A 26,384-nucleotide genomic window follows, 5' to 3' on the forward strand; every position below is an offset into this window, starting at 1 on the left:
AATGTTCATGAAAATGTACGGGTATGGATATCAACCATTGTTATTAGTCATAAACTATATTCCAAATTGCACTCATGACTGGCTGAGAATGTGTTGTGGCACACCATTAAGTGAGGTAGTGTGGGATTTGAGAAAATTTAGGAACACATTCCCTCTCTAGAACAGATTTTCAGATACTGCAAGATTACAAAGATCATTTCAACAGTTGTGTTTTTCACAACCAATATTAAAACCTACAAGTTTTCTCAAATTACAGATTTTATGGACCTTGTCCTGGGTTTTTTTATGGTCCTAAACCAATGTTAAAAGAGTATCATTTTAGCAGTTTGACCACCAATGAAAAAACTGAATTTTTCTCCATTTACAGCATGGATGTTGTTTTTCAACTTATTATTGTTTTTCAATAGTCCTAAACTAGTGTTATAAAGAAGATCATTTTAAAACAGAATTTTTCTACAATTACAGCACAGATCGTTTTTCATCTTGTCATTGTTCTTCGATAGTAAAAAACAACCCCAGAGTTACAAAGAAAATCATTTTAACAGCTTGATCTATGTAGATTTTTATATCTTGGTTGAAAAAAGGAATTTTTCTCTATTATATGGATCTTGTCCTCTTCTGTGAAGAAAAGTTAATAATACTCTCCCCTATTTTTCATGAACCTATTGTTTTCTGGATATCTTGTACAGTCATTTTTATCTCAATAATTACTAATATTTTATGTTACTGGAAATGGCACCTAAAAATAGTTTTAAAAGAAAATTAGTAGCTCCACCTATGTTTAATTGTTTATTTAAAACATATAGTTTCATTTTAAGTTAATGAAAAACCTAACTTGCCAATTAATATGTATTTTTTTAAAAAGAGAAGAAAACATAAAAGCTAGTCTAGTTTTATGTTAATGAAAATGTTGCTATGAGTTTGTACAGTTATGTGTGAGAAAGAGGCTATAAAAAGATAATTTTAACAGCTCTGCCAAAGTTAAAAAAAGTTATTTTTACATACCGGTATTACGAGAAGACGGGTTAACATATCACAACGCAAACCAACCCTTTAAATATCTTAACATATCACAACGCAAACCAACCCTTTAAATATCTAACTTTGCAATGTCACTGTCACCACCTGCAGGCTTGTTCTAGTATAATACTTTAAATAACTAACTTTACAATGTCACTGTCACCAGCTGCAGACTTGTTCTAGTATAATACTTTAAATAACTAACTTTACAATGTCACTGTCACCAGCTGCAGACTTGTTCTAGTATAATAATGATTTTGGTAAACCTGTCAAAAGACAATCTCTAAATAATTTACTTTTAGAAAAAAATCAGAGATTACACGTTTTGGTATATGTAAATTAACAAGTATTTATGTGAACACTTTCACTAACATTACATTATATACTGATGGGAAGAAATGAGGGAACACATGGCAATTTATTTTTACTAAAGTAGTAGTCTGTATAAGACGAGCATTCTCAGAGTACTGCTAAATCAATTAATGTCCCTTACCAGGCTGAACAATTTTTTGTATCTCCTAAACTCAAGGGGCATAACTCTGTGAAAAATAGGTAAATTGCCACAAAAATCAAACTTGATCTGTAATGGTACATGATAAAGCTATACACAAAGTTTTAGATCAATATCTCAAAGCATTTTGAAAAACATCTGGTAAACTTCTGGACAGATGGATAGACAGACAAACAGAAGGATGGAGATGAAACCTCTAGTCCCCTCCTGTTGGACCAGCAGGGGACTAATATATAATGTGTGACTGACTGTCACTAACATGGGGTGGAATGTCCGTAACATGGTTAGCTTCTTGCCACTATGGATGAAAGTTTTGTTTGCACCCAATATTTGCTATTATTCCTCGTATGTTCCCTTATTGCTTTCCATCAGAATATGATGAATAAAATAATAAATCTGAAATTATAAAACATTTACTGCTAAAACATTCTACCCACTGGTGTGATATAGTCCATTAATATATGCATAGAAACAAAATTTATCCTCTTTTCCCTAAAAATGTATCATTCTAAACGTGCACAGTAAAACAAGTGATTTTCGATGTACAATATCTCACGAATGCAAATTTGTTGGTAGGTACCACCCAACAAAGTCAAGGCACAACCTTAAAGTATGTTTAAATGCATAAAATCTAATATATTTTTGTAAAACGTTGAACAAAATAGGTTCAAAAGACTTAATTACAAACTATAATTATAAGTTAAAAACTTCTATTAATGATTTTAAATTCAGAGTTAAATTCCACATACCAGAATAAATAATAAATAATAAATATTTAATTCATCAATCTTAGTATTTTGAGGGAAAGTACCGAGAGTAATTGTACTAATTAATAAGTATTTCATTGCAAACGTTTTTACTTCAGGTAAAAACAAATAGTCAAGTGTTTATAAATTATTCAGTGTTCTGCTAAAATTGTAAACAGTTGCCTAAAGCCGAATGCTTATCATTATGATGTCATGATAGTCAACAGTTGTATGAGATGACATTTCTGAAAATAATGTACACATGATAACAACAGAAACTTGTGAAAACTAAACCAGCATTAATACAATACAACTTTAACATAATGCAGTGCTATTTTACTTGATGTATATTTCAACACCTAAAATAGAATTTTGTTGAATGCTGACGAATATAATTTGATGACAGTTAAAAATGATTAACAGTGACTGCAGAAACTAAAAAACAATGTAAAATGTTTACATTTTTATAACTGAACATAAAACTGCAACGGAATTAAAATGTTCATGATGATGTTTTAGTAAAAAGAAAAACAGTAACAATTCAGCTTCTGGTAATACATTTTACATTCATTGTTTTTTGTTTTTTTACATATTGCATAAAAATGTAAATGCTTATGATAAAATATTTGCATAACTTATTTACATAACTACAATGAATGTATTAATAACAATGAATACCCTAATTGAAGTTCTGAGACTCTTCATCACATAAAAATAGAATATAAATGTGCTATCTAAAACGACAAAAACAGCCACAATAAAAATCTAAAATTCATTCATGCTCATATAATTACACTGTACACTAAATTCTACCGTTATGTCTAATAATGATGATATTATACAATGTGCAATTCTATACAATGTGACAATTTGTTCCATATATTGTGGTGGTAAAAAATTAATTACATAATTGGTGGAAGTAGCAACAGCTTGGGAAATGATAAAAAATATATATATTAATACAAACGTTGAACCATTCACCTTTAAAATATTTTAATTTTAAAAACAATGTCAGTGACTGCACAATGATGCAATTATTAAATACTCATAAAACTTTTTATTTTTAAAAGCATGTTAACAACTGTTCCATTTTGTAATTATCTGGGCCCATATTTTCGAAGCTATCTTAGGCCTACAGAATTATAAAACTATCGTAGGCTAGTTCACTACAGCACACTTCATAGTGATGTCATAGCTTACGATGGTTTGACAATTTTGTAGTGCTAAGATAGCTTTGAAAATATGGATCTGGCCTGTTATTTTATTTCACAACATTTACCTATGGTGAACAAGTGACTAGAGATATTTTTGTCAGGTTCATGAAATTTGTTTTTAAAATAGTACTTAGTCTTTGAAAAACGGACCTAAATACAAATACTTACGGATATAATCTCGCATAACATCAAGATGATTGAGTACACATGATGTGATCAGTTTATTAAATAAATTAAAACAAATAATAATAATAAGTTCCTGACAGTAAGAGATGGTTAAATTTAGTGTCACTGATTTGCCATGTTCGCCCATAGTAGTGTTTAAACCATGTATTCAGCTAAACTTTTTATCTACAAAGATACAAACAATTAACATTATAAACTATTCTTTAACATTCATATTACCCACAATTCCCTAAAACATCTCTTATTTTTATTTCCAAAATTGTAGTCTCCTGCATCCATGGTTCATCAAACAAAACTTATTACCTCTCATCACAATCTAAAGTTAAAAATAGCAAACTAATTTGCATACTTGGCAAATTACAAAGCAATCACAGGTTCTTTATGATAACCAAGTTTTAGTGATTTTTTTACTAATTACAATGCATTGCAAAAATATAGTTTTTGCATTCTCCTCATTTTCTTTGTCCATGTAGATTTCATCAAACTAGAAACTCAGACAGGCTTATTTTACAATATTTCCACACTGGAGCATGTTATATAATGTGGCCATCATGTTTTGTCAATCTAGACATCCTTTAGTGCATGCAACATGTCTATATAAACATCACTGTTGCCATGGCCATCTTATGTTATTTATGCTGCATACTTCAGCAGATGCAACACATATATTAAAATAACAAAACTTCATTCTGAAATATCCTTTCTTCCTCGGTCAGCACAATCTAATCCTGGTTCGGAATTTGATTTTGGAACAGTTTGGCACTGTTCCAGTGGAAGCATTCTCGAGTTTATTTCAACTCACTGGCAATGTGATTGGCTGTTACTACTTCTTCTCAATCTGCCTTTCCAGTTCGACAACACAACCGATTGCCAGTAGTTATTCTGACACAACCAGTCTATTTCAACTACTCAACTGATTGACAGTAGTTATTCTGACACAACCAGTCTATTTCAACTACTCAACTGATTGACAGTAGTTATTCTGACACAACCAGTCTATTTCGACAACCCGACATTGACAGTAGTTATTCTGACACAACCAGTCTATTTTAACTACTCAACTGATTGACAGTAGTTATTCTGACACAACCAGTCTATTTCGACAACCCGACTGGTTGCCAGTAGTTATTCTGACACAACAAGTGTATTTCGACAACCCGACTAGTTGGTTGTCATTAGTTATTCTGAAACTGCCAGTCTATTTCGACAACCTGACTGGTTGTCTGTAGTTATTCTGAAACTACCAGTCTAGTTCGACAACCCTGACTGGTTGGCGGTACTTATTCTGAATATCTCAGTCTATTTTCATAATGGCACTGGTTGTCTAGAAATTCTAAAATTTCCAGTGTACTTTATAATGTCTAGTAATTCTGAAACATCCAGTTTATTTTTCCATTATTGCTGGCTGTCAATTCTAAAACTGCTGCTGTGTGTTCCGGCTAGTTCTGAAAGTATTCTTCTCGAGGTCCAAGCTGGCGCCTACCCATGTGCGGTGAACTGTGACTGATTGGTCCATTTGCTATGGCAACTCCTTGATGGTGGGGATAGCGACCCATTTGTGCGGGAGAACCATCTGAAGGAGATAAAAACAATCCTAAAACATGTATTAAAAGAAAACAATGTTACAGGACACCCCAGCACATTGTTTAATGAGTGGTGATCAGATTATAACAGAGTAATCAGTTTAGAAAGATAAAAAAGAAAGGAAAATAATCATGTTTGTTTACAAAAACACTAGCATTGTTTCAGGGCCCCCAGTATCTAAAAACCAAAACATTTAATCCAGGGCTACAAATATAAAGAATAAAAGGTTGTGTCTTAAGATATCGGCTTTAGCCTGCGATGGTTACAATGGCAAATGCATTCGTCATTCGACCTGAGCAGGATAAAGCCGATATCTTAAGACAGTAACCAGTTATTTCTTTTATCCTGTAATCCTACAGGAACAGTTGGAAAATCATTATTTATTCCATTTTTGTGTATGCAAATCAAGTATCATCAACCTAGCATGGCTTTTGCAATATGACGTCATACAAGTCACATTCAAAAAAGGTTTTTAAACTCTTATTCATAAATAAACATACACGTTTTGTATTGTTATCGCAAAACTAAAAGTTATTTGTATTTACTATACTTAAACAAATGATTTAAAGAGTATGTTTATTGAAAATCTAGTCTGAAATACTTGAGAGGAGTTGGGCTTATGTCACATGACCTACATTTTTGGTTTGTGACAAAAAATATAGAGATTTATCTAGTCATCATATCTTGCCAAAGAATACAGTGATTGCGGAATAAAAATTTATATTAATTTTAGTTAATTTTATTAGCTACTCCTTTCCTGATTTGGGATCAAAAAAGTACATTAAACATGTATGGAGAAGAACTTACAGAGTTATTCATGCTTTTCAGATGCAACAGGTTCGATCTGACTTGTTGCCAAGCAAATATTATGATGTGACTAGATTTATTGTCCAATTTAAGCCAACAGATAAGATATGTTAATTGCTGATGTGACATTGTGTGTAAATGCTGATATGACATCATGAATAAATGCTGATATATTGTGTATAAATGCTGATATGATATTGTGTGGAAATGCTGATGTGACATTGTGTGGAAATGCTGATATGACATTGTGTGGAAATGCTATGATATTGTGTGGAAATGTTGATGTGATATCGTGTATAAATGCTGATATGACATTGTGTGTAAATGCTGATATATGTTATGTGAAAATGCTGATGTGACATTGTGAATAAATGCTGATGTGACATTGTGTGGAAATGCTGATGTGACATTGTTCGTAAGTTTTGATTCGACATTGTGTGGAAAAGCTGATTTGACATTGTGTGGAAATGCTGATGTGACAGTGGGTGGAAATGCTGATGTGAATGGAAATGCTGATTTGACATAGTGTATAAATGCTGATGTGACATTGTGTGTAAAATGCTGATGTGACATTGTGTGTAAATGTTTATGTGACATTGGATGGAAATGCTGATGTGACTGTATAAATGCTGATGTGACATTGTGTGTAAATACTGATGTGGAAATGCTGATGTGACATTGTGTGTAAATACTGATGTGGAAATGCTGCTGTGACTGTATAAATTCTGCTGTGACATTGTGTGGAAATACTGATGTGGAAATGCTGATGTGACTGTATAAATGCTGATGTGATATTGTGTGGAAATGCTGATGTGACTGTATAAATGCTGATTAACTGTATAAATGCTGATGTGACATTGTGTGGAAATACTGACGTGGAAATGCTGATGTGACTGTATAAATGCTGATGTGACTGTATAAATGCTGATGTGACATTGTGTGTAAATACTGACGTGGAAATGCTGATGTGACTGTATAAATGCTGATATGACTGTATAAATGCTGATGTGATATTGTGTGTAAATACTGACATGGAAATGCTGATGCGACTGTATAAATGCTGCTGTGACATTGTGTGTAAATACTGACGTGGAAATGCTGATGTGACTGTATAAATGCTGATGTGACTGTATAAATGCTGATGTGACATTGTGTGTAAATACTGACGTGGAAATGCTGATGTGACTGTATAAATGCTGATTGACTGTATAAATGCTGATGTGATATTGTGTGTAAATACTGACGTGGAAATGCTGATGTGACTGTATAAATGCTGATGTGACATTGTGTGTAAATACTGACGTGGAAATGCTGATGTGACTGTATAAATGCTGATTGACTGTATAAATGCTGATGTGACTGTATAAATGCTGATGTGATATTGTGTGTAAATACTGACATGGAAATGCTGATGCGACTGTATAAATGCTGCTGTGACATTGTGTGTAAATACTGACGTGGAAATGCTGATGTGACTGTATAAATGCTGATGTGACTGTATAAATGCTGATGTGACATTGTGTGTAAATACTGACGTGGAAATGCTGATGTGACTGTATAAATGCTGATTGACTGTATAAATGCTGATGTGATATTGTGTGTAAATACTGACGTGGAAATGCTGATGTGACTGTATAAATGCTGATGTGACATTGTGTGTAAATACTGACGTGGAAATGCTGATGTGACTGTATAAATGCTGATTGACTGTATAAATGCTGATGTGACTGTATAAATGCTGATGTGATATTGTGTAAATACTGACGTGGAAATGCTGATGTGACTGTATAAATGCTGATTGACTGTATAAATGCTGATGTGACATTGTGTGTAAATACTGACGTGGAAATGCTGACTGACTGTATAAATGCTGATGTAACATTGTGTGTAAATACTGACGTGGAAATGCTGATTGACTGTATAAATGCTGATGTGATATTGTGTGTAAATATTGACGTGGAAATGCTGATTGACTGTATAAATGCTGATTGACTGTATAAATGCTGATGTGATATTGTGTGTAAATACTGACGTGGAAATGCTGATGTGACTGTATAAATGCTGATTGACTGTATAAATGCTGATGTGACATTGTGTGTAAATACTGACGTGGAAATGCTGACTGACTGTATAAATGCTGATGTGACATTGTGTGTAAATACTGACGTGTAAATGCTGATGTGACTGTATAAATGCTGATGTGATATTGTGTGGAGAAGTGGACTCATGAGATGACAAGCACTCATTGTGTTCTGCGTTGTGACCGTGTAAGACGTACCGAAGGCCGGTGGTGGTTTGCCGGTCCTCTTGACCAGCAGGTGGACGGCGTTGCCTCCATTCTGGATGATGTCAATGGCGTCCGTGTGCGTCATGCTGTCTGTCTGGTAGTTGTTGATCTCCAGGATCTGGTCGCCCACCTGCACAACACAGGCAGTTGTAACAGCATTGAACTAACACAGGCAGTCAGTAAAACAGGCAGTGGTAACACAGCATTAAACATAGGCAGTGGTAACACAGGCAATGGTAACACCTCTTTTGGCCAATGTTCAGTACATTCAGAACTAAGATTAACTTTTAGCAAAAATAGTCTTCATGGAACATTTTGTTCAGTATCAAGTCGTGATTCACTATACAAATTTCAGAGATTGCTATATAATTGTAAAACATTAAATAGTAGTTACTAGTCGATTTTTAACTGATCACAACTGTTGCTAATAAAAAATTAAAAACAAGAATGTTCCCTGTGTACTGCAAGCACAGCAAAATCAAGACAGTACGTACCCGGAGTCTTCCATCAACATCAGCGGCTCCCCCCTCTGCTATTCTGAGAACAAACAGTGGCATGCTGTTAAACTCCCGACCTCCGCGTATTGAGAAGCCGAACCCTCGCGAGCCTCGCTGCAGGTCGACGGTGTAGAGCTCACCCTCCTCTGGTTCCTGCAAGGTGTCCAAGTCAGACTGTTAACACAAGTTTGTTTTGTTTAACACCACCACCAGAACACATTGATATACACATGTATTAAAGGAAACATGACACGAGACCATATTATAGCTCATTTTAAAAGAAAAATGATATAAAAATAATATACAAATAACTTTATAACAATAAAATACGTGTAGTTAACTTAAAATGAAGAAATTACGCTAATCAGTATCAAAGTACGATTTATGCATATTTCTTCGTGAGCGTTCGGAAAAAAAGGGAAGTGACGTCAGAGCCGCTGTACTCTTCCATTGTTGTTAACTGTTTATATATGGAGTAAGGGGCTTACGATCTTTTCAGTCCAACAGTGCCGTACTGCGCGGCCTTTGGGTGTAAAAATAAACAGTTTAAACGATCGGGATTGTCTTTTTATGGTTTTCCAAAGGATTGTATCCGAAGAAAGACGCGTGTATTTTATCGCAAAAGAAAAGATTGGACACCAATACCGCATAGTACTTTGGTGTCAGCCTATTTACAGCCCGGAGCCCGAACGTTACCCGGAGACAAAAACAGTACTCGGTTGCGAATGCCGAGGTGTACATTGTACATATTTGGCACAAAGATACACCTCAGCATGATGTATTTATATATGTTAAAACAAAAATGTAGAATGTTTTATTTATTTATTTTTTTGGAAAAAAAAAGAAGATTTTTCATGTTAGGGCTGTAGGCCTACATAACAAAATCTGTATTCACCGTCCGAAGAAGGAAACGTCAACAAGTAATTAAATATGGCATATACAAACATGGGATTTGGCATGAGGATACATCTCAGTACGATGTATTTAAATATGTTTTTAAAAAACGTGTAGAAAACAATAATAATTTTAAATAATGTTTTTAATCTTCGGGCGGAATACGTCACAAAAACGTTCCTCATCGCCCGAAGCCCCAAAGCAACACGAAGTTCAATACAAAATCAACCACTACTATCGGTGTCGAAATAACTATTATGTTTCATCCACGGGCTGACTTGAGAATCGGAGTGTTGTTTTAGTTAATTGGTCCTTTCTTTCCGTGGCCTGCACATGTGATTCCTGATTGGCAGGTGTATATTGCAGGGTATCGACCAGGTAAGTGATTACCACGGTCTAGACATACGTACAAAATACGTGCCAGTTTTTTTAAGATCACAGGGTATTGTGGCGTAACCTATCGCGACTATAGTACAATGTTAATGGACATTATCAGCCGCCCTGCTTCATTACTGTAAATTATGCTGTAAAACCCTTGATTAAGTAGACTTTCCCATCTAAAATTACAAAACTGACCAATTACGTAGTACCAAAGAAAAGAAAATTATCACTTGGGTATCGTGAGTGGTCGTTTTTACTCTAACGCACCCTACCAATAGGCCTAATAATATGCTACTTTTTTATGAGAGAAAAATACTATAACCCCATTTCGTTCTATTGATGCAAATAGAAATATATTTAGTTTAAAAGTTGATTATACTCTCAAGTCATTTATGTTGTTTTACAAGCCAGGTTAATGAAAGTGAAGCGCCTTGTCGTAAATTAGAGCGTTTGTTTACACTGTGCATACAGATTTCATTATGTACAGCCCGAACATAAAAAATGCGTTATTTTCTAAAAAAAAAACCCACCAAAAAATGTTTGTCCTACATTTATATTTTTTACATATTTAAATACATCATATCGAGGTGTATCTTTATGCTAAATATGAACAGTATACACCTCGGCATTAGCATCCGAGTTTTGGTTTTGTCTCCGGGTTACTTTCGGGCTCCGGGCTGTAAATTGGTCGACCGGTCTGGTCTGGCACCATCAGTTTCTCCACCCTCCGACTCGCTATCCGTTTTTTCATCAGTATCACTGTTGTAAGTAAATGTGTGTCTTTCTTCATTTACTAACAGCTCATATTGATACGGCAAAACGTTTTGCGAACGAACACTCATTGTTTTGGTAAGCTGTGCAAGTCTTAGATTCTTTATGAGTGGTACGGACTAATGCTTTTAAGTGTAAGGCTTCAGATCAAGCGACGCGTCTCTGACGTCACGGACCTCGTGATTGCCCTGCTCATTAAAGATCGGCAATTTCCGCTAAGAGCTCGTATCTGGGGTTCTTTTATGGAGATATTTTAAGTAATTAATTTTTTATATTTTTTTTTTTTAGGTGATTCAATTTATAATTAATTGTACATGGTTGGTGCCAAATATGGTTTACGTGACATGTTTCCTTTAATCATCGTCAATTGGATGTCAAACAGCAGTCTGACTCGTAGGCAATAGAGAAAACCCACTACACTTTCTTAATGCAGCAAGGGATCTTTTATATGCACTTTCCCACAGACAGGAAAGCACATACCACGGCCGTTGACCAGTTGTGGTGCACTGGTTGGAATGAGAAAACACCCAATCAGTTGAATGGATCCACTGAGGTGGTTCAATCCTGCGACACAAGTGCCTCAAGTAAGCACTCAACGAACTGAGCTAAATCCCACCATGATTGTTAATAGAAGTAAGTCACACTATACTTCAGTACAGCTAAACCTGCCTACGATGGCCATCCATAGGGCCAACTGAGCTAAATCCCACCATGATTGTTAATAGAAGTAAGTCACACTATACTTCAGTACAGCTAAACCTGCCTACGATGTCCATCCATAGGGCCAACTGAGCTAAATCCCACCATGATTGTTAATAGAAGTAAGTCACACTATACTTCAGTACAGCTAAACCTGCCTACGATGGCCATCCATAGGACCAACTGAGCTAAATCCCACCATGATTGTTAATAGAAGTAAGTCACACTATACTTCAGTACAGCTAAACCTGCCTACGATGGCCATCCATAGGACCAACTGAGCTAAATCCCACCATGATTGTTAATAGAAGTAAGTCACACTATACTTCAGTACAGCTAAACCTGCCTACGATGGCCATCCATAGGGCCAACAAAACAGTCAGGGGAGTCTTATTAAACAGGTAAAATACAGAAAACTCTATATCTCAATGTTGTTGGTGCCAGCCTGTAGGTTTGCATCTTCATAAATCAAGGCTAATATTCGTTCCTCGTATTCAGCCTTGATACATGTAGTCAAGATTACTGATATCCACTACTAGCGCCCTCTATTGGAAGAAAATTTGTAACACCGATTATGTCCCTTACACGATGACATTGCTGACCAATCACAGCATCGGTAACATGTGACAATCTTGAAAGCAATATCAAAAATTAACCGCCGAAACCTTTTTTTTAACATATTGTGACAAACACGACACGTTTCCACGGATGCTGATGCTGCCATCTTTGTTTACAATAACAAGGGAATCTATAAGGAGCGTTGCGATTCGTTGCAATCAGATCTCATCGCATCCAATGAAATTGAAGCATTTTGTGGCACGATTTCTTGACGACATGTATCAAGGCTAAATACGAGGAACGAATATTAGCCTTGATTTATGAAGATGGTAGGTCTGAGATATTGTTATATCCCAGATAATTATACAAATATTTATTGTTGAAAAAAATAAACTCCAAAAACAAATTGTGATAGTGAATTTAAAAAAAAAAAACCACTCCTTGATTCTATGGTTGTGTTTTTGAAGTTGTGTTAGATGGTACGAAAATCAGTTTAATGTAGTCCAGTCCTTTCGTGGGGAGGAGTTGGACAGTTGTCAATAAGTACTGTTCATTTTTACTTTTGTTGCTTCAACTTTTTTCTCACATGCTAAACACCAGTCAGTGAATACTGTAGATGTCATCCTTGCAGTCTTGTTATAGCAGTAGATGCATGATGTTATTGCATGATGTTATTTACTGATGCAAGATCCTGACAGAAGTAGAATTTCAATAAATCAAGGAATATCGTTAATTTCTGTCGCCATTTTCAAGAAGCTAGAGAAATAACATTGTTAACTTTTGTAGACATTATACTACATGTATACAGGGCTCACGCAACCAGGCGAAGCGAGCCCAAACTTCGCCTTGATCTTGCCGACTTTGCCCTGACCATGTGTCTGGAGCGGTTAAAAAGTCGCTTTGTCAAAACAGAGGCCACATGCTTGGCAACATGCGTTCACGGGTGACTGACCAGGAATTTGGAAATGGCGACATGCGTAATTAAGGATTAATTATCCCAGTCTTTGAAGATAATACAAAGGAAAATAAAAGAATGTACATGTAATCACATGAATCCGTAATTTGGTATTTAGGATCATATCGTCCATACAGTTGGTTTCTTTCAAGTATAAACAGTAATAACTCGTAATCAGTGTCTGCAAAAAGGGGCTTCACGCTATTTAACATAAAAACGCAAGTAAAGTACTAAAAAATAAACCTTTTTTTAACCCTTTGTTTAAACCCTCTTAACTTCTTTGTAAATAAAGTTTATTTAACCATCAATTAATTATTTTTAGCCAATCAACTTTTCTTCTTTTTTTTTTTTTTTTTTTTTTTAAACACTCCCCCACCCCTCTTGTTCCGAGTACAGTTTCTTGCTCTAGTCAGATATCGTGCTCGAAACGAGCATGCTTGAACATTAAATTGATTCCCGACATCTGACCTGACAGTCATTTGTGGGCATACATACATACATATTAAAAAATAGAAATAAATTCAAGTCTCCCTCTGGTTAAAAATTTCTCCCTCTCAAGGTCTGGAAGGAGAAGTCACTTCTCCCTAAAATTTAGACCTAGCTTGAGCCCTGTGTATACATATGTAAAACCAGCAGCTAACTGAAAAGTAAAAAGAAGAGAAAACGTACTTGATTTTGCATCTTTGATTTATTCATATCTTTTGGGCCAGCAGGAGGAGGTCCATACCTGTAAGAGATTATTCAATCATATAACATGTCAGATAACGACAATATCTTTACACATAGAATGTTACAAATAGTAAGATAAGATACACTGTCAAGCATGATGGATGGATGGATGGATGGATGGTAAAATGGACAAACAGTAAAATAGGCTAAAGGTTGTTGGATAAATGTACAGATAAACAGACTGACGGACAAATGGTAAAAAATAAAATAGGATATCAAGCCCGGTGGATGAAAGGAAAGAGGGATGAGTGGATAAAGAGATGGATGGACAGATGAATAGACAGACAGATTAATGAATGGACAGACAGATGGATAGGTGGGTGAATGCACAGATTAAAAGGTGGTATAGTGGATAGATGGTTGGACGGACAGAGGAACGGACAGATTGATGGATAGATGGATGGACGATAAACAGATGGACAGGTGGATGGACAGATGAAAAGGTGGAATGGTGGATAGATGGATGGACAGATGGCTGAGTTAATAAGAGACATGTATATATCAAAAAACTAGATTGAGTTGAAGATGTGACTATTTGTAATGATTAAATTACCTGTCCCACCCCTGGTGGTGAGGGGGCACCTCAGGCCTCCATATTTCGTCTGATTCATTCATTGCTGGGTAGGCCATTGCATTGATCATGGAACCCTGCAAGTTAAAGCAAGGCAAGTCGGAGTTGAGAAAACACTGCCAGTCAATAATGTTAAATGATTCAAATCTTCTGATAATTCAGTCTACAATTTTTCACCCAGGGCAACCACCCCGGTGGCCCCGCCCACTCTACGCCACTGTATGTACCTATTCTCCACATTAATACATAAGTGAAACCATCATACAGAGTTAAAGTAAAGCAACCACCCCGGTGGCCCCGCCCACTCTACGCCACTGTATGTACCTATTCTCCACATTAATACATAAGTGAAACCATCATACAGAGTTAAAGTAAAGCAACCACCCCGGTGGCCCCGCCCACTCTACGCCACTGTATGTACCTATTCTCCACATTAATACATAAGTGAAACCATCATACAGAGTTAAAGTAAAGCAACCACCCCGGTGGCCCCGCCCACTCTACGCCACTGTATGTACCTATTCTCCACATTAATACATAAGTGAAACCATCATACAGAGTTAAAGTAAAGCTTGTTTTGTTTAATGGCACCACTAGAGCACATTGATTAATTAATCACTGGCTACTGGATGTCAAACATTTATTCATTAGCAGCAAAGGATATTTTATATGCAGTTGTCCACAGACAATACAGCACACACCACAACCTTTGATATACCAGTCCGAGGCATTGGTTGGGATGGGTAAAAACAATTAGAGATTGTGTCCACCGACATGATTTGATCCTTTAAACCTAACATCTACAGTGGGCACTCTACCGACTGAGCTAGATCTGACCTCTCCATTGTACATAGATGAAGTAAAAACCATGAAATAAGTTTGGTACTAACCCTCTGTGATGTACTTGTTGAGCTGGAAGAGTCTTCTGAAATTAAACACAAACATTAAACATTAATAAAATAAAACGGCTAAAAAACAAAAAGACATCAACACATTTCCTGTATGTTATAATACGGGGAAAATCATATAATTTACATTAACACATTTCCTATATGTTATAATACAGGGGGAATCATAGCATTTACATTAACACATTTCCTGTATGCTATAATACAGGGGGGGGAATCATAGCATTTACATTAACATATTTCCTGTATGCTATAATACAGGGGGAATCATAGCATTTACATTAACACATTTCCCGTATGCTATAATACAGGGGGAATCATAGCATTTACATTAACACATTTCCTGTATGCTATAATACAGGGGGAAACATAGCATTTACATTAACACATTTCCTGTATGCTATAATACAGGGGGAAACATAGCATTTACATTAACACATTTCCTGTATGCTATAATACAGGGGGAATCATAGCATTTACATTAACACATTTCCTGTATGCTATAATACAGGGGGAATCATAGCATTTACATTAACACATTTCCTGTATGCTATAATACAGGGGGAAACATAGCATTTATATTAACACATTTCCTGTATGCTATAATACAGGGGGAATCATAGCATTTACATTAACACATTTCCTATATGCTATAATACAGGGGGAATCATAACATTTACATTAACACATTTCATATCACTGGTGGATTAGCAACAATGTCAAAATGGCCTACACAATGAATGGGAACCACTGTTAAAACTATTCCATTTTCTAGAAAGTAATTTTCTAAATATTTTTTCCAACCACATAAAAAAAATCCTGTTGTTAATTTCAAAGTCTTATAATGCTGGTTTCAAACCACTGCATAATAAATTACCATGAGCACTTGGTTCTACAGTACACACACAGTGTTCGAGATTAACGGTATCAGCACTTGGTTCTATAGTACACACATATTCTTACAGCAGTGTAACAAAATAATTTAAATTCTTTAAGTCACAGATCACAGGATACTGTATATCAAATAAAAAACAAACAAACAACTAGTTCTAAATTTGATTGAATCATTGAACTGAATCAAACACTCTGACCCTGCCTCTATCTAATAAAAGGGTAACACATGTCTACCTAAGATGCAAATTCTAACAATGTCAGAAACTGTGTTTCGGACACACGGGGAAGGTAACCTGACAGATCTGTAGATAATACCTGCCCCAAACCATAAGCACCACCTATACAGTGCATGGACAAATAGTCCTACAAATACGACACATAAATTCCTTACAGAAATGCAGAGACAACCTACACTGTTGTATGTAGCAGATCACATGATACTGTCTGCTAGAGAACATGAGCAATGGCGTGTAATATTTATCATGGATATCTACATCTTTAGTACATAAATTTTCTTGTACAAGCTATGTAAAAAGACAGCCCCAAGTTGTTGTCTGTAAAAGATTAGCAGATGTAATCTAGCCAAGAACACCTGCACTGACACATACCACCATGGACATTTTAATTTACCACACATAAACTTGTAGCAGACACACAAAAAGTACAGACAATGACCATCTCAAAACATTAGACACATACCACCATGGACATTTTATTTTACCTCACATAAACTTGTAGCAGACACACAAAAACTACAGACAATGGCCATCTCAAAACATTAGACACATACCACCATGGACATTTTATTTTACCTCACATAAACTTGTAGCAGACACACAAAAACTACAGACAATGACCATCTCAAAACATTAGACACATACCACCATGGACATTTTAATTTACCACACATAAACTTGTAGCAGACACACAAACATTAGACACATACCACCATGGACATTTTAATTTACCACATAAACTTGTAGCAGACACACAAAAACTACAGACAATGACCATCTCAAAACATTAGACACATACCACCATGGACATTTTAATCTACCACACATAAACTTGTAGCAGACACACAAAAAGTACAGACAATGACCATCTCAAAACATTAAGACACATACCACCATGGACATTTTAATTTACCACACATAAACTTGTAGCAGACACACAAAAACTACAGACAATGACCATCTCAAAACATTAGACACATACCACCATGGACATTTTAATTTACCACACATAAACTTGTAACAGACACACAAACATTAGACACATACCACCATGGACATTTTAATTTACCACACATAAACTTGTAGCAGACACACAAACATTAGACACATACCACCATGGACATTTTAATTTACCACATAAACTTGTAGCAGACACACAAAAACTACAGACAATGACCATCTCAAAACATTAGACACATACCACCATGGACATTTTAATCTACCACACATAAACTTGTAACAGACACACAAACATTAGACACATACCACCATGGACATTTTAATCTACCACACATAAACTTGTAGCAGACACACAAAAACTGCAGACAATGACCATCTCAAAACATTAGACACATACCACCATGGACATTTTAATCTACCACACATAAACTTGTAACAGACACACAAACATTAGACACATACCACCATGGACATTTTAATCTACCACACATAAACTTGTAGCAGACACACAAAAACTGCAGACAATGACCATCTCAAAACATTAGACACATACCACCATGGACATTTTAATCTACCACACATAAACTTGTAAAAGACACACAAAAACTGCAGACAATGACCATCTCAAAATATTAGACACATACCACCATGGACATTTTAATCTACCACACATAAACTTGTAGCAGACACACAAAAACTGCAGACAATGACCATCTCAAAATATTAGGCACATAATATCACCACAGACTTCTAAAACAGCAGCAAGAACTTACTGTGGAAACGTGAAAACAAACGCAAATTCTTGCCTTATTCCTTTTTAGGCTTACCTCTTAAAGCAACCTGCATTCTTGCTTGGTGGCAGGCCAATTATCAACATAATGAAATAACCTTATTTATTAAACAAGCCTGAATTCTTGCCTGGTGATGGGCCAATAGTCAGCATAATGAAAAAAACTTATTGCTTAAACCAACCTGAATTTTTGCCTGGTGGCGGTCCAATCGTCAAGGTAACAGAATAGCCCGACTCCTTGATGAGGTTGACGATGTCTTCGTGATGCATGTGTGTGATGTCTGTGCCGTTGACCGCGAGTATCCGATCTCCCACGTGCAGACGCCCACACCGCTCAGCAGGACTGTTTTCCAGGATACGACCTACAACAACAGAACACTTCCTGTTAATATTCATAATAAGAAAATAATACACAGTGTCTGTTACGTATACGGCAACCAGTGCATGTTATTGTTATATATAGCCACATGCTGAAAAAGTGCTACCTGTTAGAGCTTGATGGCATGTTGTATTATGTTGTGTTAGTCATAAACAAAGATGTATTAAATTAGTATTAAAGTATAAACAAACAGACATTTCTTTGAAGTCATATTTGTCAATAACATATAAGTTAAAGTGACAGATTGTAGTTATTAGACACTATGAACTATTTTTCACTATTACAGCCATTTTTGATAATTGAAATTGCATATTACTTACATTTTATTGTTTAGTTAATTATTGATTTCCGAACATCCAAATTGTTTATGGTCATCATGGAGTTTGTAATAGCACAAAATATGAATTTTTCATATTCTTAAAACTACCTGTATGTGTGAGAAATAATGTTAATGACAATGAGCTTTAGTCTATAGTTAAGGGTATTTCCCATCTCAACGTGACTGAATCTTGTTTCAACTTTATCCAAATATATTACAGGTTAGTAGATTAACCAAACCAAACTTTGTGTCGGTTTCATGGGCTGAAACTTAGATCTGTGACATAAAATACAACTAGATTGCTTAAACGAAGAAGGTAGTTTCACTAATGATTTTATTAATTTCGAGCAAAATATTTTCATGCATATTTACATAGCTCTACTATTTCATTGATTTCAAATAAATATTCATAAAGTTTAGTTTTCACTATGCTAACCAATAAAGAAAGGTACTATAAAATATTGTACTTCCATTTTGTTAATGATAGACATTAGTACTATTAGAATAGTATATATATATAATGTCCTGTTTTATTACTGCATTCAGTTTTATATAAAGTTTAACCATTTTAAACAAAAGCTGAACATTTTGAATGAATAATCATGATATTTTACATTAAACACATGTAGGCAATAAATAATATATATATATTTAAAAAAATAAATAGGCTAAAGGATGATGTGCTGTGTAAGGGATAATGAAGACAAAAGAAAATACATAATTCTGTGCATTGTACTAAAATAAATTGTACAAAGAAAAAAATGCTAAAGGAAAATGCAAGCTAAACTCATTTGAAAGACTAAAGGATTTATGTAAGCAAATCTTCCACAAAGAACATAAGAAAAGACACAGACAGAGGTTAAGAGCTATGTTAATAGGTAACAAGTTACAAAGCGTAACATTTTAACAGCATTTTATGACAGCATTCTTTGAATGATCATTGTTTTTAATTTCACATCACATAATGTTCTTGGTTTCCTTCTTTTAAAGGGTGTTCTTACATTTTATGATCTATTGACACAGGTGAAAATTTTATTCTACTACAGTAATAAATTAAAACATAAAACTGAATACGGTAATCACAATCATTACATGCATTGATATCTGTTATTCTACAAGTGTATTTGTTGTATGTGATTCGCTTAAGCAAACAACCATTAAGCCAATTCAAGGATTTTAGTGTGGAAAGGGATTTCTTAGTTTTAGAGAAAATATGGGTCTGAATTATTATGGTTATAACATCAAGTTCTCATTTTGATGAGATCATACATGTACATGTATGTAAATATTGAAAAATTAACAGTTTAAAAATTATCTTAACACACATATCTAAAAGTATGTGTTCTTAAGAATAGTTGTTTGACATCAATTATCAACATACGAAGGAATGATCTGATTAAAAGACAATGAATTCATGTTACTTTCTTGAAACTAGAGCACAATTCATTAATTTACTGCTGATATTTAATATTTAAAACATTTTAAAACTAATTTATCACTGTACCCAAAATATGTTCTTGTATAACCATTTAATACACTTCAGAGACAAAAATTTCAATATTGTGAGAATTAACCTACACATATTTACAAATAAAGGTCTTACGGGTGACATAGTCCTATTCCCAGTCCCAGTAAGCAAGGTACTTAGCAAGAGGGTGCTGGGAGGCTCTTGCTGTTGAAGATTGCCGGACATTGTGTTCGGGATGGAGATCGCACAAGATCTCTGCTAGCCAGGGTGTCATACTGTGTGTGTTAGTTGGGAATAATCATTCAACAACAGCGAGCACACTGTGAAAACCACACAAACACATGGACGGACGGACAATAACGGTGAGTCGGTCACTAGTTCACACTTTACTGGCTGTCAACATGGCCAATATTAAATGGCTTTTTTAAAAAAGAAACAATGTTATCAAGGTTTACACCAAAACAAATGTTTAAAAAACTAAAAAATATTTTTACACATTTTTCTCTCTAAATTACAGTGATCTATATCATGATTATATTTTGCAATTCTAAAAGGATTTTTTTCTTTTTCTCTGTCTGAATTACACTAACAATGACTTTGCCAGAAACCTTTTCTTAACCTCTACAAACTGCTCACACCATCTGCAAGTAAGACGTTTCTACATATATTTATGTGTAATCTTGCACCTGCACATACAAGCATGTGTGTGTTTACAGGTACACTTTAAGGTGAAAGGTAGATGTGTGCTCCTGTGAAGAAGAGGTATGTTTGTTTGATGACTTCCCAGCAAATATGTTTAACCAGTCATTATTAAATACAGGTAGCTAATACTGTCATCAGAAGAAGATGACATACTTTTAGTGTCATTTAAACATCAGTATCTTCATTTTTAAAAAGAAGATTTATATATGCATTTCAATTTATGAATATTAATTTTTTTTTTTTTTAAATACTTTGGTACAAAATGAATTGAAATCACAAACAAACAAAATCATTTCTTATAAATTTCATTCCACTACAAACAAATTTCCAGTAACCAGATAAAAATGTTTTAAAAAGATAATTTTAAAAATACTAATAAAAAACAAATTCTCCTATTTTTCATTTCTGTTTGCCCAGCCAGTAAAGAGTTCTAACAATGGGAGATAACAACATCTATCTCACCAATCCATGGGATTTTAAAATTTCGGATGATTTCAAATGATTCTGCATCTAGTTTGTTTCCTATGCCCTCTGAAATAGGCAACAATGTTGGTGTTCTATTACTTAGTTTGGCTCATTTTTGTTTATCAAACCAATAAATAATATATCACGTTCTATTTCAAGGTATTCAATTTCAAAATAAACAGTTATAAATGCTCAAAAATATTATTTTAAACATTTTATCTTTAAAAAAATGTATACACGTATGTGGGGGTGGTTGTTGTTTTTTACATTAAGTTTCTACTTTCAAAGTAAATATAATCTATTGGTATACTACAAATACAATTATTATTTAAAACAATTAAATTTTAAAGAAATAGCAACATTTAACTTTAAAATATATACTGTGTTAATGTTACAATATGTCTAGGTTTGTCTGAGGTTTTTTTGCCACTATCAATGATTTAATATTCAATTTAAAAAACAAATTTGATCAAATTTCCAATTAAAGAGATGAAAATGGAAGAAAGTAGAAGCTGAAACGAAGAGTGAAGGATAACAGTTCCAGACTGTAATAAATGGTGTTAGTAAGCATGCACATCAAAGCAACTCATTCAGCTAAATAAATATAATATTATCTACTTTCTACCAATGCTCATCACCCTAGAACTTAATCAAGCCAAACGAATAACTTGAAATAACTATAAGGAAACTACAAGGTGCTAATATAGTGCAGAAGAACCCAAAGAAATGAAAACAAAAAACTAGAGTAGTTTCGACTGCTAGGTGTCACTTCATGCATACTTGTATTAATTTTCAATTAATGAGAGTTTTTATATAAACTCATTAAAATTGTTTATTAGTAAACTGGCCTTCGGTGGTCTTGTAGCTAAACCATTTGATTGGGATAGACTGAGTTCAAGTTTGTTTGTTTGTTTATTAGTAGACTGGCCTTCGGTGGTCTTGTAGCTAAACCATTTGATTGGGATAGACCGAGTTCAAGTTTGTTTGTTTGTTTAACGACACTACCAGAGCACATTGATTAATTAATTCATCAGCTATTGGATGTCAAAGATTGGGTAATTATGATACGTAGTCATCAGAGGAAGAGGAAACCCGCTACATTTTTCCTAATCTAGGAATGGATCTTTTATATGCATCTTTTATTTGCACTTTCCCACACACATGGGAAAGCACATACCACAACCTTTATGCAGTTGTGGTGCACTGATTGAAATGAGAAAAACTGGATTCAAATTCCAGTACCTACTACAGTCCAGGGCATTACACGAACTACTCTCTCATTACCTATCAATAACCATTAACTCATCCTAAACAGACAGCCCAGATAGCCGACGTGTGTGTGTGTGTGTGTGTCCAGGACAGTGTGCTTGAACCTTAATTAGATATAAGCATCAAAACTAAGTTGCCAACAGTAAATTGGAATTCCTTACACACCGTATGTTTTTCAGTCCCTTTTTAAATATCAATACAGAGCAGAACCTGTCTAAACCCAATACCTCTTAAAACCAGACAGGTTTCACTGTAGTAACATTATCTGGGATTTGTTATGTGCAGGAAAAGATTTTGAGACCATGATCATAATTATACACTTGTGTAACAAGCAAAATATTAGTGTTAAAAATATTAGTGTTAAAAAAAAGTAAAAATTTGTTTTGTTTAACAACACCACCAGAGCACATTGATTTATAAATCATCGGCTAATGAATGTCAAACATTTGGTAATTCTGACAAAAAGTCTTGAAGAGGAAACACGCTACATTTTTCCATTAGTAGCAAGGGATCTTTAATATGCACCATCCCACAAACATGGCCTTTGATATACATACCACAGCCTTTGATATACATACCACAGCCTTTGATAAACATACCACAGCCTTTGATATACATACCACAGCCTTTGATATACCAGTCGTGATGCACTGGCTGGAATGACAAATAACCCAATGGGCCCACCGACGGGGATTGAGCCCAGAACAACTGCATATCAAGCGAGCACTTTACCACTGGGATATGTCCAGCCCCCAAATAATCGTAGTTGACCAGCACAGGAAGGTCAGCAGGTGATAAACAATTTGACATATAACTCAAATGGCTATTACAGCGAGGTCTGACATGAAGTTACACGAAAAGTCTATCACAAGCATTACTATAGGGTAAAAATGCATTCTTAATCAAAATTAAAAAGATAACCAGTTAATAAAATTAAAATGTGCATGTTAGTTTTTATAATAGTATTCATGTCATGACTCTACAAATGAAGAAAACTAATAACAGCACAAAAATATAAAAGAAAAAGAAAACAAAACTAAACATTATGGAAGTTGAAAAATAAATTAATAACAACAAAAACTTAGTTTTTAAAAATTAACATAGCTGTTCATAAAACTAATTAATTAATAAACAAATTATAACTGTGAAATGGTGCCTATATTTACAAAATGATCTCACACGCATGGATATATGAAAATAAACAATGCCTGTTTACTTTGAACACATTAATACAAACCTGAGTTAACAACTATGATCATGCAGTCCGCATGCTGGAATATTAGTTAAATATCTAATCAAACATTCAATATAGAACCAGTTGCTTACATCAGGCCTTGGAACATTTCTCTTTTTAAAATCCACCCAAAACACATTTAACATCACCAGGCATGGCGGAGCAGGAATGAATGAATCAAAAGTATTATTGGTAATAAGTCTTAAGGCAGAGATGAATTATACTTGTAGAATGCAGCAAATTGCATTTCAGGACATCTAGTTTTCATAATTTTATGGGGGAGCATATCCTCGAAAATTTGATCTCAGTCAGCCCCACCCCATGTCTACTTGCTTCCGCCATGCCTTATCACTGCAATTTGATTAAATACAACATAAATTTGTGTATGTTTCTTAAACCAACCAACCATTTTTAACACTGATGCCTATGTAATGAAATCTGTAAAACATAGCCAGAGCACAAATTACAATAGCCAATGAGATTCGCCAGTTATCAGATGTTTGTTTTTGCCAAGCCCGCATGTTTCAAAGCCTGACAGCAACGTCCAATGACTGAAGAAGAAGAGAAAAAAGAGGCCCTCAGCCCGGTCGACACGTACCAATGAACTCACCTACGGTGGTCCCCGACTTCGTCACAGAGGAAATTATTACAAACCCAAAACCTTCTGTCTCCCGCCGCGTCACATTCACGTCATACGGGAACGCTGCTGTTGTGTTCAGATCTGAAAGTAACACAAAAACATTAGTACAACAAACAGAAATGAGAGTCCCAGTTAGGTACATGATACAGAGTTTAATGGAAGAACACAAGTTATTGAATGTCTTACCGGTATATGAAGGATGGAAGGAAATGTTTTATTTAACGACGCATTCAACACATTTTATTTATGGTTATATGGCGCTGGACAGATGGCCAAGGACCACACAGATAATGAGAGAGGAAACCCACTGTCGCTACTTCATGGGCTACTCTTTTCAATTAGCAGCAAGGGATTTTTATATGCACCATCCCACAGACAGGATAGTACAAACCACGGCCTTTGTTAAACCAGTTGTGGAGCACTGGCTGGAACGAGAAAAAGCCCAATTGGGTCCACCGACGGGGATCGATCCTAGGCCGACTGAGCATCAAGTGAACGCTTTACCACAGGGCTAACTACCGGTATATGAATTCATAAGGAAGGTAGGCCTGGACAAGGATTTCCTTCAATGTGCAGTAATGTGAGAAAAGTAGGTTGCTGTGACCTAGTTATGATGTGAGACACACTGCCTTCCCAAGTTGTACTTATGAATTGATAAGCAATATATGGCCTGAACAAGGATTGTTTTAAATTTTGACATAATATGTGACACACTACCATCCCAAGTTGTACCTTCATGCAAAGGTTTGATAAGAACTGATAAGGAAGATGTGACTCGGACAAGGATTTTCTTTAATGTGCAATATTTCTATGCATACTTTAATAAAATGTTATGTTGTGAGTTGTAGGTAAATATAAAAAGTGTAGTGTTAGTCTGTTTTAAAGGCTTTTTAAATGCTTATTTTTAACAAAATGTTATTTTGTGAGTTGTGGATATTTTAAAAAGAACATCTCCCCCCTCCCACATGAGATCAATTGTGAGGCAGACTGTAGAAAACCCCATGGAGAATGCTGTGTAATCTCTCTCATCAATCATCACTCCATTTAACAGGATGGAGGAACCACTAACAACTGCTACTATCAAGGAGCACCGGCAGTGCTTGGACACCTGCCCAAAGTTTGGATTACACATACATGTTCAGCATAAAGTCAACTCCATGGTGGGTGCCACTTGCCAAATCCTGCTTCAAGCACTGACGTCATGTTTACCAACCTCTCATCACAATCAGTTGGAGTTTATTATCGTCTACATTACTGACATTCTCACTAGATAACTTACAGGTAGTTTACCAACAAACAAAAATAATAACAATTTTGGAAATTAATTTTCAATTAAAATTACATTGTTTATTATTCATTACAGAAACACAAACACAATTCCTGTTAAACTAGCAGCAAGGGATCTATACATACTTTTCTACATGGACAGAACATCACATACCACAGACTTTATATTAACAGAGGCATGTTCAAGACTGGTTTTTACATCTAACCTTAAATAAATGTGATGTGATAGAACAAAATGGTACCAGTTAAATTGTTTGCAAGCACTTGCCTTCTTGAACACTCCAGTTGTGAGGTACTGGTTGAGACAAAAGTAAACCTGACAGTTCCACAAAAAGCTACTCATCTTACTTACAACCCATCGCACTTCAAAGAAATGCTCTACTATTGGACCATATTCTGCCCTTTGGATGTAAAGATTTATAC

At 35.0% G+C, this 26,384-nt stretch overlaps 1 protein-coding gene across 3 annotated transcripts in view; it reads right to left on the minus strand.

Annotated features, from left to right (window-relative positions):
• Positions 1 to 1,349: 1,349 nt before the first annotated feature.
• Positions 1,350 to 26,384, minus strand: part of LOC121367437 (membrane-associated guanylate kinase, WW and PDZ domain-containing protein 1-like) — a 160,357-nt gene continuing 135,322 nt past the window's right edge. The window contains exons 15-22 of one of the 3 annotated variants that reach the window (XM_041491608.1): positions 24,645 to 24,755; positions 18,381 to 18,560; positions 15,301 to 15,335; positions 14,393 to 14,487; positions 13,780 to 13,837; positions 8,850 to 9,026; positions 8,347 to 8,485; positions 1,350 to 5,250 (exon numbers count right to left, since the gene is read on the minus strand). In XM_041491608.1, coding sequence (XP_041347542.1) covers positions 5,117 to 5,250; positions 8,347 to 8,485; positions 8,850 to 9,026; positions 13,780 to 13,837; positions 14,393 to 14,487; positions 15,301 to 15,335; positions 18,381 to 18,560; positions 24,645 to 24,755 — 929 coding nt within the window. In that variant the 3' untranslated portion in view covers positions 1,350 to 5,116. Of the gene's footprint in view, positions 5,251 to 8,346; positions 8,486 to 8,849; positions 9,027 to 13,779; positions 13,838 to 14,392; positions 14,488 to 15,300; positions 15,336 to 18,380; positions 18,561 to 24,632; positions 24,756 to 26,384 lie in introns of all 3 variants that reach the window. The other 2 variants (XM_041491609.1, XM_041491607.1) reach the window with 2 other exon arrangements.

Source organism: Gigantopelta aegis, chromosome 3 (genome assembly GCF_016097555.1).
Source record: "Gigantopelta aegis isolate Gae_Host chromosome 3, Gae_host_genome, whole genome shotgun sequence".
In the NCBI taxonomy this organism is placed as follows: domain Eukaryota; kingdom Metazoa; phylum Mollusca; class Gastropoda; order Neomphalida; family Peltospiridae; genus Gigantopelta; species Gigantopelta aegis.